Below are 12,357 nucleotides of genomic sequence, written 5' to 3' on the forward strand. Positions count from 1 at the left end.
ACCTCCTAGCCCCTCTGGAGACCCAGATCCAAAGGTGCTCACAATCTCATTTTCTCTGTGCACAAATAAAACATCTTATTTATAGCCATCAACTGACCTATTTTAGGGGGAGATTAACCTGAGCCTAAAAATATCTACTCCTCTCCCCTAAGATGGTGAGAGCAATCAGCTCAGCTGTATATATTTATCCTACAAAAATAAAAATGTAGGAGGGAGGAATCCCAGGTTTGCTGACATATTTAGCTCTGGGATGTTTTCAGCAAAATGGCTGGCTGCTAGCACAGGCTTGCCATGAGGAGACTTCCAGTGGCAGTGATGGGGAAGGGGGAAAAACCAGAAGGCTTATTAGGCTTTCCTTCTTCCCAGTCCTCTTTGCTTCTCGTTTCTTCATGGGGGACAACATGAAACAACTGTTTCCTTTGAAGAAGCTTGCTGCGCTGGGACTGCAGCAGCACTAGATGACAGCTTGGACTAGCTTGGCTCTCTGTGCAGGAGAGTAGGCTAATGTGGGATCCAGCAATTTAGGTAGAAGACTTCCTGACCCACCAGAGACTGAAGTGTCATAAAGGAGCTGCCAGACTAGAAACTGAAATCCACGTTTGAGCAGTGTCTTGTAGATTTTTTCCTCCCCCAAAAACCGTAGGCAAGTAATTTTGTCATTAATGTACTGCAGTAGCACTGGGAAGCTCTAATTGAACCTAGGGACCCATAACGACAGAGGCAATAAAAGCAAGTAATGAACCACTCTGTCTTTGCTCAGAAGAGACTGTAATTGCTCTTTGCTTCCTTTATGCCCACCTGCAAAATGCAGGCAGCAGAGACCTACCAACCTCACACAGGGATCATAAGAATGAGTTCAGAAATGTTTATGAAATGCTTACAAGCCATGGAAACAGCCACCTTAGAAAATAAGAGACATTAAAAACCTGGCTTGTAAAGCAGTGGAGCAGTAACTACCCATTTGTCACATTTACAAATAATATCCCATTTACCAGTGGTACAGACCCATGATCCATGGCTGGCAACTGTAAGCCTGGCGCTGCCTTTTGGGGCATTATGAGACCAGCAATGTCTTTGCAGGTTTGCACCCAAAGGCCATTTGAAAGCTTAAGCATATTAAGCAGTCCCTGTGTGTTGTTTTCTATTGCTGACAACTCAAATTGATTCCCTGTAATCAGGCAGTTGTGCAGCCTTTAAATTTAGGCTGTAATCTCCAGAGTGGGAAACATGTGCTGATGTTTGTACCATCAGCAAAGCACCCCGGATCTCCACACGGCTCCGCCACAATCCTGTCTAGACCGCTTTCACGTGAGATAAAAACACCACTGCTGAGTATCTCCGCACCAACTCCTACCCCTGCCTGAACTTTTGTTTCCTTGAGCTCAAAACCACCACCAGTCAAACTTTTCTTCCCCAAAAAACGAGTATGTGAGTCACCTCATGATGAGGAGGCTGCTCCCAGGGCAGGTGGAGTGCCGGCTTTCAGTGCTGGCTGCTCAAGGGACTCTTTGCAGCTGCTCCAAAAGCTGCTGCTGGCACCCCCAGGAAGCACTCCTTACCTATCCAAAAAAAGGGGCTTCATTAAGGGTGATTCTACCAGCATGGAGACTGCTCTGGGCTGGGAGGGACTCAAACCCTTGGCCAGTGCACGTCAGCAGATTTTGCAGCCTCCGCTCAGCGCTGGCTGCAAGAGAGATGGGGAAGACAACAGCTTTTGTTCTTTCTGACCTCCCTTTTTCCCTCTGTTATGAAGCTAAGAGGGAAAAACTCACTGGCTTCTAAGCAGTGGGTGACCAGAAGTAGGCAGTGATTGACCCAGAGCTGGGCACTGTTCCACGGGAAAGCCATCACACAGCCAGGGGGCTGGGCTGCTGTTTTAATGTATTTTAAAAATTATCTCAGTGCAGACATACAGTAACCATGTATATATGACAAAATCTTTGAAAAGTTAAATAGTTACAGTGACTGCAAGCGCTTGAAGGATATACCAACAGTTTCTGCAGCCCTTTCTAGGAAGTCCTGGATGTGTGTCACTGTAATGGGTGAAGAAAAACTGACTGGTCTGATCATTTCAGAGAGCCCTTTTCCCTTTTGTCAAACTAAAAGGTAGACTTCTATGGCAAACCTGCCAGACAAGTGGTAAGTTATGGTCATACTCATTTGCAAGTTCTGATGCAGACTGTTCTGGGGCCCCATAACAACAGCTGCTGCAAAAACCCACCACATGGTCCAGGCCCAGAACCCTGTGTTTTAATTTCTATGTAGATTCCTGTTAAGAAATCTTCTTAGATCTCTGGAATGCTTGAATATTACAGTATCTTCTTTTATGCACCACTGCTGATGAATTTCCTGCCCTTTGGGTGTTCTTGGCTGCATTGCTCCAACCTGATTGTGGGACTCAATGCAAGGATGAAGGTACTGGCAGCACTAACTGCCCAAAATGCTGGACTAAAGAAGCTATATTGCTATACATGCATATCTGAAATGACTATAGGCTATGATGCAACACCTGTGAGAAGGCTTAAGTATCTGTTGTTATAATCCACTGTACCCAGTGCAGAAGAAACAGCACAGATCATACAAGATGCTTGAAGAAATAGTAGCCATCTCTATACTGAAGAGCCCTACTGACTTTCATTGAGATCCTTTGAAAAATGGGACTTCCAGCAGAAATAGCTAAAATAATCACTAGGAGAGATACAAAAACTCACCACCAATATAATGCAACACTTAACTAATCTACAGCAGTGACTGTTTCTTCAGAACAAAGAATGGGTTTGTATTTCTGAGCTAGTAATGCAGAGAAAAATGAACTTCTGAGTTGCTCTGACTGGGGTATAATACACTTACCTACATCTGAGATAGTACTGCAGAAAAATAAGAACTTCTAAAATATGATTCATCTCATCCTTAGGCAGGTATCAAAAGTAATTCTAATGAACCTCACTGCAGAAGTACTTATTTCTTTCAGTGGCCATAGAGGGACTCTAGACAACTAACTGGGCCATATTTTTCTATCTGAAATTGTCACAGATCAGTCTCATCTGTTCCCTAGAGCTTTGCTGTCAATACAAGTTTTGATATTGGCCAAAACCCTGTGCTCATTCTGCACTAAAAGATTTAATTTTTTAAACAACACAATCCCACAACAAGTCATCTGTCCATGATTCCAAGGAAAACAGAGGCAAAGAACAGCAATACTATTAGGTGGTCTCCACCCCCTCCATTCATTCTAAGGGTTGTACAGAAAATTAGTTCAGGCTAGATGCCTGTGCTTTAATAGCTAGCTATACTTAAGTAGAACTACAGCAATGGTCCAAGACAGTTGTCTACGTTGCTTTTTTGATGCTGTCACAAGCATGTCTTTCATTGTGTCTGGAGATCTAGCTTCTAAACAGCTAAAAATTAGGGGAAAAGTATGCCGACTAAAGAGGTGGTTGGTAGCTGGGGTTCATATAGGGTTGAAGGAGAGAGATGAAAAATACATCAAATGTCTTAAAAGTATTTAGTATTAGTATTCACCTAACTTCACATTATTTTAGTCATTCAACATCCACTGCAATGGAGCTGTCTAAGGAAGCAGTGATAAACCTTAGGAAAAGTTAAGAGGAGATATTACCTCAGTGAGCAGACCACCACCAAACCTATCCATTCCGTATTAGCTGGCTTCTGCCTTAAACTGCAAAATCAAAACTTAGTCTTGAACTTGGCTGCTCAGCATTTCACAGAGGACCTCCCTGGCTCTCTCCACGTGTCCTTTCAAAAGGAGGGCACTAACACATTCCAGCAGAGTCAACAAGCTGTGCTGTCTCTGCTCTCAGGAATAGATTCAGGGAGCCTCTTCCATCCAGCTGTAGGGACAAGTAACAGAAAAGCTCTGCCTCTACGTATGAGACTGCAGTTCCAGCTGTCCCTGAGAGCAACCTATGAAAAGCTTTGTAAGAGCTATTTCCACTTTTCAAAGTCTCTTAAAATTAACATTTCTCTTTATTTATTATTCATTTAATTATATTCATATACAAGACTTTTACACACAGGTTTTGAGAGGCCAAATACATTCTTTATCACATTTACTAAACCAGAATTAAAGTCTGTTTAGAAGGACACTGTTTTCAAGTTCTCCCTCCATACTTGCAGTTTTCCTGCAGCTGTTGCAGGTGCTAATGGGGAAAAGTACAAAATCAAGAAAAAATCCTTTAGGAGCATTCACCTCAGTGCCTTCCCTGCATTGTAAGGAAATATCAGGGAAATTTTCTTAAAATAACTTTTTTTTTGGAGAAATTTCTCAGTGGCTACAAGTGAATGGATAGTTTGTGAACAGTGAGTGCCTTAATGTTCAGTGTTGCAATAAAATCCTGGTATATTGGTGAAGTTACTGTCTCCTCATTACTCTGACTTCACCATGCTTATTAGAGGAAAATAATTTGAGCCTATCTCCTGCTACAGAAATAGCCTGTGCACCTTCCTTCATCAAAAGTCATACTGTGACTTAGTTTGAGGTGTAAAAAGGAAGATGTACATAAGCTATGTTAGCTACTATCTCCAGACACTACAGATTGTTTCCTAACCAACAGCTGGCAAGCTCACTGGTTGATCAACAGTGATCAACCTTCGCCATCTTCGTGGCCGATTTAAAATTCATCAGGAATAAACACAAGACCTCTTTTTCCTGTGCTCATGTGCTTGGGGATCTCATTATTTTCAGAATATTCATTAAACTCCCTACTTACTCTAAAAATAGTATGGGGTGGTTTTTTTGCTGCTGAGTGACTAGTGGGCAGCTGCTTCATGTATTTATCCATTCCACAATACAAGATCTGGTAACTCCATGTACTCAGGTACTGTGTCTTCAAGAGACAGCTGTCATAAATAGACACGACCTTACAGTATTTGACATTGTCAAAGTGCCAGTTAACAGCAATTAACTAATTCATCCTCAGGGCAACTCCATGAGCTAGGTAACACTGATATAATTAACACAGTAAAATGAGATTTAGGAGTTAAGTCAGTTGCCTGGGCAGAGGCCTTCATGGTCTAGTGGATTAGACATCTGCCTCTCCAACCAAAGAAGTTGAGTCTGATCCTTTTTCTGACATTGATTTTCTGCATGACCTTAGGGAAAGTCAATTAACTTCTCTGTTTCAGCTGCCCTAGAGATGATGCTTACCTACCTGGTGACACATGGGCATTTGGAAACTGTGCTAAATTATACTCTTAATGTATTCTTAGGAACTGTCAGTGGAAGAGGTGAAACATTAAAGCTAGGAAGCTTTAATGTCCTTGCTATTTTATCTAATTCTTCCTCCTCACACCAGAAATAGGCTGGGGGTAAGATAGAACTTCTTGGTTTAAGTGCTTGCTCCTAGTGAAACTGCTTCTGGCATCAGGAATTTTCATCACATCCTGTTTGACCAACAGAGTTATTTAGAGTACAGATCAGCACTAGAATTGCAATGGAAAGCTATTTTAAATTTGGCCATTGAATAGAACAGCACCCTTCCCATGCTACCATGAGGTAATGAACAGACTGTCACAACCACCCTCATCAAGCACCCTGGATTCAAAGGGAGCAGAGCCTGCTGCAGAGACCCTCGAGCCTGTGCTTACGCATCATCCCCAGTTCCCTCTAAAAGAGACTTCTGCAGGATAATTTCTACAGGCATCCTGACCCGTAGCAGGGATGCAATCCCACAGGAAAAGTACCTGCATACATGTACCTCCTGGAGAAGACCCACCTGATCTTGCCATCTTGGAGTAGTGGGGAGCAGTACTTAAGAGAAGGACAACTAAAACCTGCTTTGTTCAGTTCATTAGGAGCTGTCCCCGAACTTCTGTCCTTTTCATGACGTGCCATAGAGTATTAAAAAATACCACCCCTGTAGTGGGCATTTGAACTGCCCAGCAGGTATCTAGGCTGCTGGCATGCACAGGTAACTTTAGATCACATTTTGTGTATTTGACCGGGCTTTTAATTATTTCTACAAAATATTCTGTTGCTACATATAATGCTTCCTAGCCCATAAAATCTCCCACAATTCTAATGTAGCAAGAAGCCTGTCAAATGGGACATAAGAATTCAACATTTACCTTTATTTCTGTAAGCAAGATTAATTCTTCTTCTCTTTCATAATGAAGGAAACATCAGGCACTTTTTGCCTCTTGCTTGCTGAATTATAGCAAACATAGTGAACACTCATGCAGCCAGAAAATTAATAACCTGCTCCTGCCTCTGCTGCAACACTGATCACTTCTCAGCATCCTTTCTGCTGCATCTTTTCTGCCGTGAGCCAGCTCTTTCGTTTCGCTGCCCTGCTCTCTTCACCCTCAGACTGGTTAGCACCAGTTTCTTCTCTACCCTCCCAGCTCCACTGATAATGTGTTTAACATTTACTTTGATGCTATTCCTTGAGGCTTTTCAAAAAAAACCTTTTTGGAAAGAAGACCGTTAAAAATGAAACCCTTTGGGGAAAGACAGTGAGGAAAGCTAAAGCAGAAAGGGTATGTGCTTGTGCATCATATTCCCCTGTAGGCTTTGTCTTGCTGCAAGCCTGGAGATGACTCAATGCAAACCCCTACTGCTGTAAATAGGGAATAAATATTGTCCCCTCGTAAGATACACCTGGACTATTTCAATAAACCCTGATTTACTGGCTGCTACTTGTACAAACATATGCATATTAAATCCCAGTAAATTACTAGGGAGCTGTAAGATCAGTAATACAGATATTCCCAAGGCTGAAAGATTGCCTATAGCTTGTCCCTATTACTTTTTGCAGAGGCCGATGGTGTGGCTAGCACGGACCAAATGGTTCCATGTCTACACAGTTTGAAAGAACTTAAAGGTGACTTTTAATACCTTATAAAAGTATTCTCAGATTTTATTCTGAGAATGGCAAGGAGCATAAACTAAAACTCTATTCATCCCTCACAGGCCTAAAATGTAAGCCTTTAGTGCTGGCTTTGAGACAGATTAAAATTACCTGTGTGATAAGACGTGATTAACATGTAACACATTTGGCACTAGCAGGACATGTAATTATATTCAGACAGATTACTGGGCACTCCTTCTAAGCATTTGTAGCTTGTAATGTTATCTCATGCCCTCGCATGTTTGACTGGGATGCCTTTTTTTTTTTTTTTGTCATACTAGGTGGAGAGTTAGAACCTGTACCTTACTGCATCTAATCTACTAATACATGGAAACATCCATTTAACTTTAAGGTTGAGCTTCAGATCTCTGCTGCATCAGGCTCTTCATTTAAATATGTATCTTTTAGTATTATATTACATATTTTGCAAGATTTCATAAAACAATGGAACAGTTTTGTAATCTAGACTAGAGATCAACAGATGTAACTTCATCTATTGATAGAGTAAAGGATATGTAATTCCAGGAAGGATAACTTCTTTTTCTTTTTCTTTTTTGTCTTATTAATTCTTTCCATATATATGAATATATATTAGTATATTAATTATTTAATCTTTATTTAATTATATATATAATTATATATTAGCATATATTAATTTTTTCCCTGTATATAAACAATTACAGTTTTCTGTGAGATGTTTTTCCATTTTCAAGTTTGGAATTAAATGGGTGATTTGCATACACATTTCTTTAAGTGGAGTGTAAAGGTGTACGGACGTTCAGATTTATACTGGCTTTGCTGTAAATTAATGCTGCTGAAGTCAATGAACACACTTGAACCTGTAGTGACCTTGTAAAATACTGGTGGCTATTTGGATGAAACAGAATCTATCTGGATTGGAAGAGGGAAAAGAAATCAGTTCATCATAAGTTTGGTAATGTGGTAATAGTTACTGTAAACAGTGTTTTTACTTCTTAGTACAATCACTAGAAGACAATGTATAGTCAGTATTAAATCAGGGCAGATACAGATGATAAAGGCAAATCTTAATCTTGCTAGGATTAGTGACCCTAAATTGATACAGCTGAAAAACATTGCAAAATGCTGAAGTTAGGTGGCTTCAGGGGCTAGCAAAATGCCTTGCCTGGTAATTACCAAAAGTCTTCAGAGACAATGATTGCACCTGGAAACTCTGATTTGATTACCAAAGAAAAGAAAATCTACTGTAGTAGCCTCATTTGTAGTTTAATTAAGAGCTTTGTTTTTAAATATAACCATCTGATTCCCTGGGGTTATTTTTGAAGTAAGCTTCTGGCAAGGCAGCAGTGTGGTGGATTAGAGGCTTGGAATTGAGGCAAAATCATCGTTCAGCATACAGTTTAGAATAATGTGTGCATATATACAAATACATGTGTATGAAATATCATGTAACAGGATACAGGACTGGATTTATTAAAGCCAAATGGAAAGATATTTACTCTTTTAATATTCTAGATCTCTTTTAATATATGTGATGCAGATATTGCACTGCAGTCTGATTCATGTAAATACCATAATAATTGCACATCAATCTGATCAGTCTACTGAAAGCTCTGTTTTACTACAAATGTAAAACCAAGTTATCAATTTAGCTGTCTGCATCTAGAACTCCATCTAACAGTGGCTGTTATGCTTGATGTGGATATATAAGACATATCACCCATCAACTCACCGTTTATCATGGAGTATGCAGGCATGAGTTGAAAAGCAGTAAGTCAAGATAAAGCAGTTATGGAAAAGGAGCAGCAGGGTAGAAGCAAGGGGGGCAGAATGGGTGAATGCTAAAGAACCGTGTGAAAAAGGGAGGGCTGGGGAGGAGGGTGAAAGATCTGTACAAGACATGTCTGAACATAAGAAGCCAGAAAACAGTATTTTTCTAGTTCTTATTCCAGAAGAGAACTTACAGCTTCCAAATTTTAATGGGCAAGCATGTGCATCCATGGGGAAATCTTCAAGCTGCATGGGACATTCAGCAGAGATGGTCAATCTGTGGGGGAGTAAAAAGAAAACACATCATTTTTTTTCCCCTGCGCTTTCCCTTTAGGGCCCTCACTGCAATACATGAATGCTGACACAAGCATGCTTTTCCTGACGGCTCCTTGCTCCTGTTGAAATCACAGCACCCCCTGTTAAACTGAATGTGAGATAAGCCAGGTGGACCACTCTGTGTGCATGCCTGAGACACATGAAATGATTTTATTTATGTAGGCTGTCCTCATAAGGTCATTCTTTCTTATTAGTACATGAAGAAACTCCTGTGATGGAGCTTCTGCCATGTACCTTATACTTACCTGCTCTCTGTACATACTACAACTGGGCTAGGAATTTGACTCCTGGGTATAGCACTGTTACAGACATAAAGAATCATTGACTTTTTATGTAGATGTAACTATTTAAATCCATAAAATAGATATTTATAAATAAAAGTATAAATATATTTATAAAGTATAATATAACTAATTATAGCTATATATAAAGTTATATATAATCAAGGACATATATGTACCACTTTATATAGCACTACAGTTAACTTCTGTGGAAATCACATGGTATTGGGATAGTCCATTTCAGTTCAACACTCTGTTAATTACCTGGCATCTTGTCAGGCAAAAACAACAGGGTCATCTTCCCCAGCATACTGCCTAGGGAAGCAATTCTATCCTGGACTCCCCAGCCACTATGTGGAAATACTTCATCTACACTGGACATAGGGTAGGGAAGGAAAAGCCCATAGGCAAATATAGATGTGTCCCATGGATGTTCTGCATGATTGACAGATCAAGCTGAAGACTAAGAAAAGTCTGAGGTAAATTTCTGAGCAGTGCAATATCAGTTATATTGATATCAAATATCTCAAGAGAGCCAAAACTTGCTTCTAGCACAAGGAGAATCTGTTTTGTTTATGCCATTTTGATATTTGTGTAATATAGATAGTTTGCTTAGGATATTGAGGATGAAAATCTCATTTTACAGTATGAATATCTTTATGGCTTTCTCATTTTATGTTGTTATTCCACCTCAGAGGCAACCGACCAGAGACATCCAAAGCTTTATAGACTGCCTGGTGCTGGGGTGGCACAGGGCTCTGCTGGAGGGCAGCCCAGTTCCTAACCAAACTGTTGCTTGAGGAGTGAAAATCTCCAAAGAAATTCACAACACCCTACTACCAGCATGCAAAAGTACACTTTCCTATCACTACAGCAACATGGAGCCATATATACTAGCTATATATAGTCACCACTTCCCATCAGCAACCCAGAATGCCCCAAGAACTTCTATCCAAAGGGATCGTAAGGGGTAACAATCTGTCTCTGTACAGATGGCACAGTGTTCAGCCAGTCCAGTTCAATACAACACAGTGATGCTTTGCCAGGGCACTACAGCTACACAGACAAACTGGGGGAAATGCCTCCATTCTGCTAACTGGAGCTGCACCAGTGGCTGAAAATAGCAAAATAAGCAGAGAAAATGCGATAGTATCATTGGCTGGATATCATATTCTGAGGATGAGATGGGGAACAGGAAGAGAAAAAAGGCAAACTGCACACAGTGATAGAAAATATAAAGATAATATGCCATAGAAATAAAAAAGAAATCCAGTTCAGAACAGAGATAATTTACCATTTGGTAAGAACAGACAGGAGGCTGCAATATAGAAAAGAAATTGCTGAGGCCTGAGATACCTGCACTTAAACAAAACTGTTCTTGAACTTTATTTTTGTAAAAGCTATTTTAAGATCACTCAGATATGGAGTTGTCTGCAGTGGAGACTGCCCCTGGGCATCAAAGCCAGCAAAGCCGAAGTTACCAAGGGTGGTGTGTAGATGAATTTAACAAGCTGGTTCCAGTAGTATTCTGCGCAGAAGTTCCACCCTTTTCACAAAAATCACTCTAGTGGGAACTTGAAAGCAAGGCTGCCATCCCTCCAATGCATCATTATATTTTTCATGTTAAGCACTGCAAATTTAATTTTCTTAATAAATTCAGAAACCTTGCTCCAAGAGCCCATAAGAAAGTGGCGTTTTGCTGCAGTCCATCTCCTGTCTCTTTGTCTACCAACAGTTTAAGCATGTCATTTCAGAGCCTGACAACATTTTAATATACACACTTGTCATCTGCAAACATCGAAGGAGGGGATGCCTGTATCCATCTTACAAAGACAACAGGTGTAGAATCAGGAAGTGAAGGAATATTCAATGCAGAATTATGCATAAGACCTTCTGTTTCATCTTGCTGTCTTATGAATTGTATCCTGCTGCCTGCATCTCTGGAAATAACCCTTGTGTGTAATGAGGAAGGTCACAGACATTCATCAACTATAAATGTGGAAGAGAAGTAAAGATGAGTTGCACAGAGACTGTGACCTAGTGGAATTTAATTAAGTCCCTCTAGAAATTATTTTTGCTTGTCTTAAATAAAAGGGTAGCAGATAAGGCTGGAGGGCATCTTGCTGCCACTACCTGACTCAGAAGCCACAAAGACTATTGTGGTGCCAGGGCTACTCCTCTGTCCCCTCTGAATTCCTCCTCCAGCAAAAGGCAGAATATCCCTTAAAAGGGTGATGCCTGCTGCCGTCTTCTGGGTCTAGCCCGGGGATAGGGACAATCAAGTTTAGGAGCTGTTAATGTGCCTGGGGACAGCCTTTCCTTTCATTATCACGAATTCTTTGGATAAAAAAGTTCCTTTTGCTCTCTATCAATGATACCTGCATGCTTCTTTCCTTTTCCCGTGCCTCTATCCTAGGACCACTCCTAGTCTGGCCATCTTGAACAAATTAACTAGCTCTACTTATTTGTTACATGCTATTAAGAACTACATAGTTGAGTCTCTTAGATGATTTCAAAGCGCTCAGTGAACACTCTCCTAGAAACCTCTTACAAAAGTGTGCATTACCCAAGGTTTTTGAAGTGTCTTGTAATGGCCAATGTGGCAAAAACTTGACAGAAAACCCATAAGAAAACTTGACTGTGGGTTCTGATTCACAGTACAAATGTCACCACCCTGAATTTCTGTAGGTGCTCTGTGCCCAACAGGAATTGGTTTTCATAACTATGTGAGGACCTGAAAAACAAAGCCACTCAACTGACTCCTGGTTCAAAGAGACTGGATTTTCTACTGCATACAGCAACAAAAGTAGCACAGCATACATCTACACACTGAGGGTGGAAGCATGGGTCGCTGCATACAGATTTGCTCTGAGATGCAGAGTACAAACTATATATTCAGATTGTAGCTCCAGGAGTCACAAGGAAATTGGTATCTGGGTCTACTCCTTCAAATATCACCTGCAGTGATATTTGCACACTTTGACTTCTAACATTGTGATAAAGCTTAGGTACCCTTTGTAAACTCTAGTTTATGTCGCTGATAATTACACAGCCCTTGGTCACAGCCAGCACGGCTTCATGGCTTCATGCTTATCAAACCTGATTTCCTTTTATGACAAGGT

At 40.6% G+C, this 12,357-nt stretch overlaps 2 protein-coding genes across 2 annotated transcripts in view; one reads left to right on the forward strand and one right to left on the reverse strand.

Moving 5' to 3' along the window:
* Nucleotides 1-12,357, reverse strand: part of GABRA5 (gamma-aminobutyric acid type A receptor subunit alpha5) — a 56,667-nt gene that overhangs the window by 19,800 nt on the left and 24,510 nt on the right. The window contains exon 7 of the mRNA XM_039548269.1: nt 8,813-8,895. Within this exon, the coding sequence (XP_039404203.1) occupies nt 8,813-8,895 (83 nt within the window). The remainder of the gene's footprint in view (nt 1-8,812; nt 8,896-12,357) is intronic.
* GABRB3 (gamma-aminobutyric acid type A receptor subunit beta3) overlaps nt 1-12,357 on the forward strand; it is a 200,876-nt gene that overhangs the window by 11,872 nt on the left and 176,647 nt on the right. The gene's annotated exons all lie outside the window — the stretch shown is intronic.

Source organism: Corvus cornix, chromosome 1, assembly GCF_000738735.6.
Source record: "Corvus cornix cornix isolate S_Up_H32 chromosome 1, ASM73873v5, whole genome shotgun sequence".
NCBI lineage: Eukaryota > Metazoa > Chordata > Aves > Passeriformes > Corvidae > Corvus > Corvus cornix.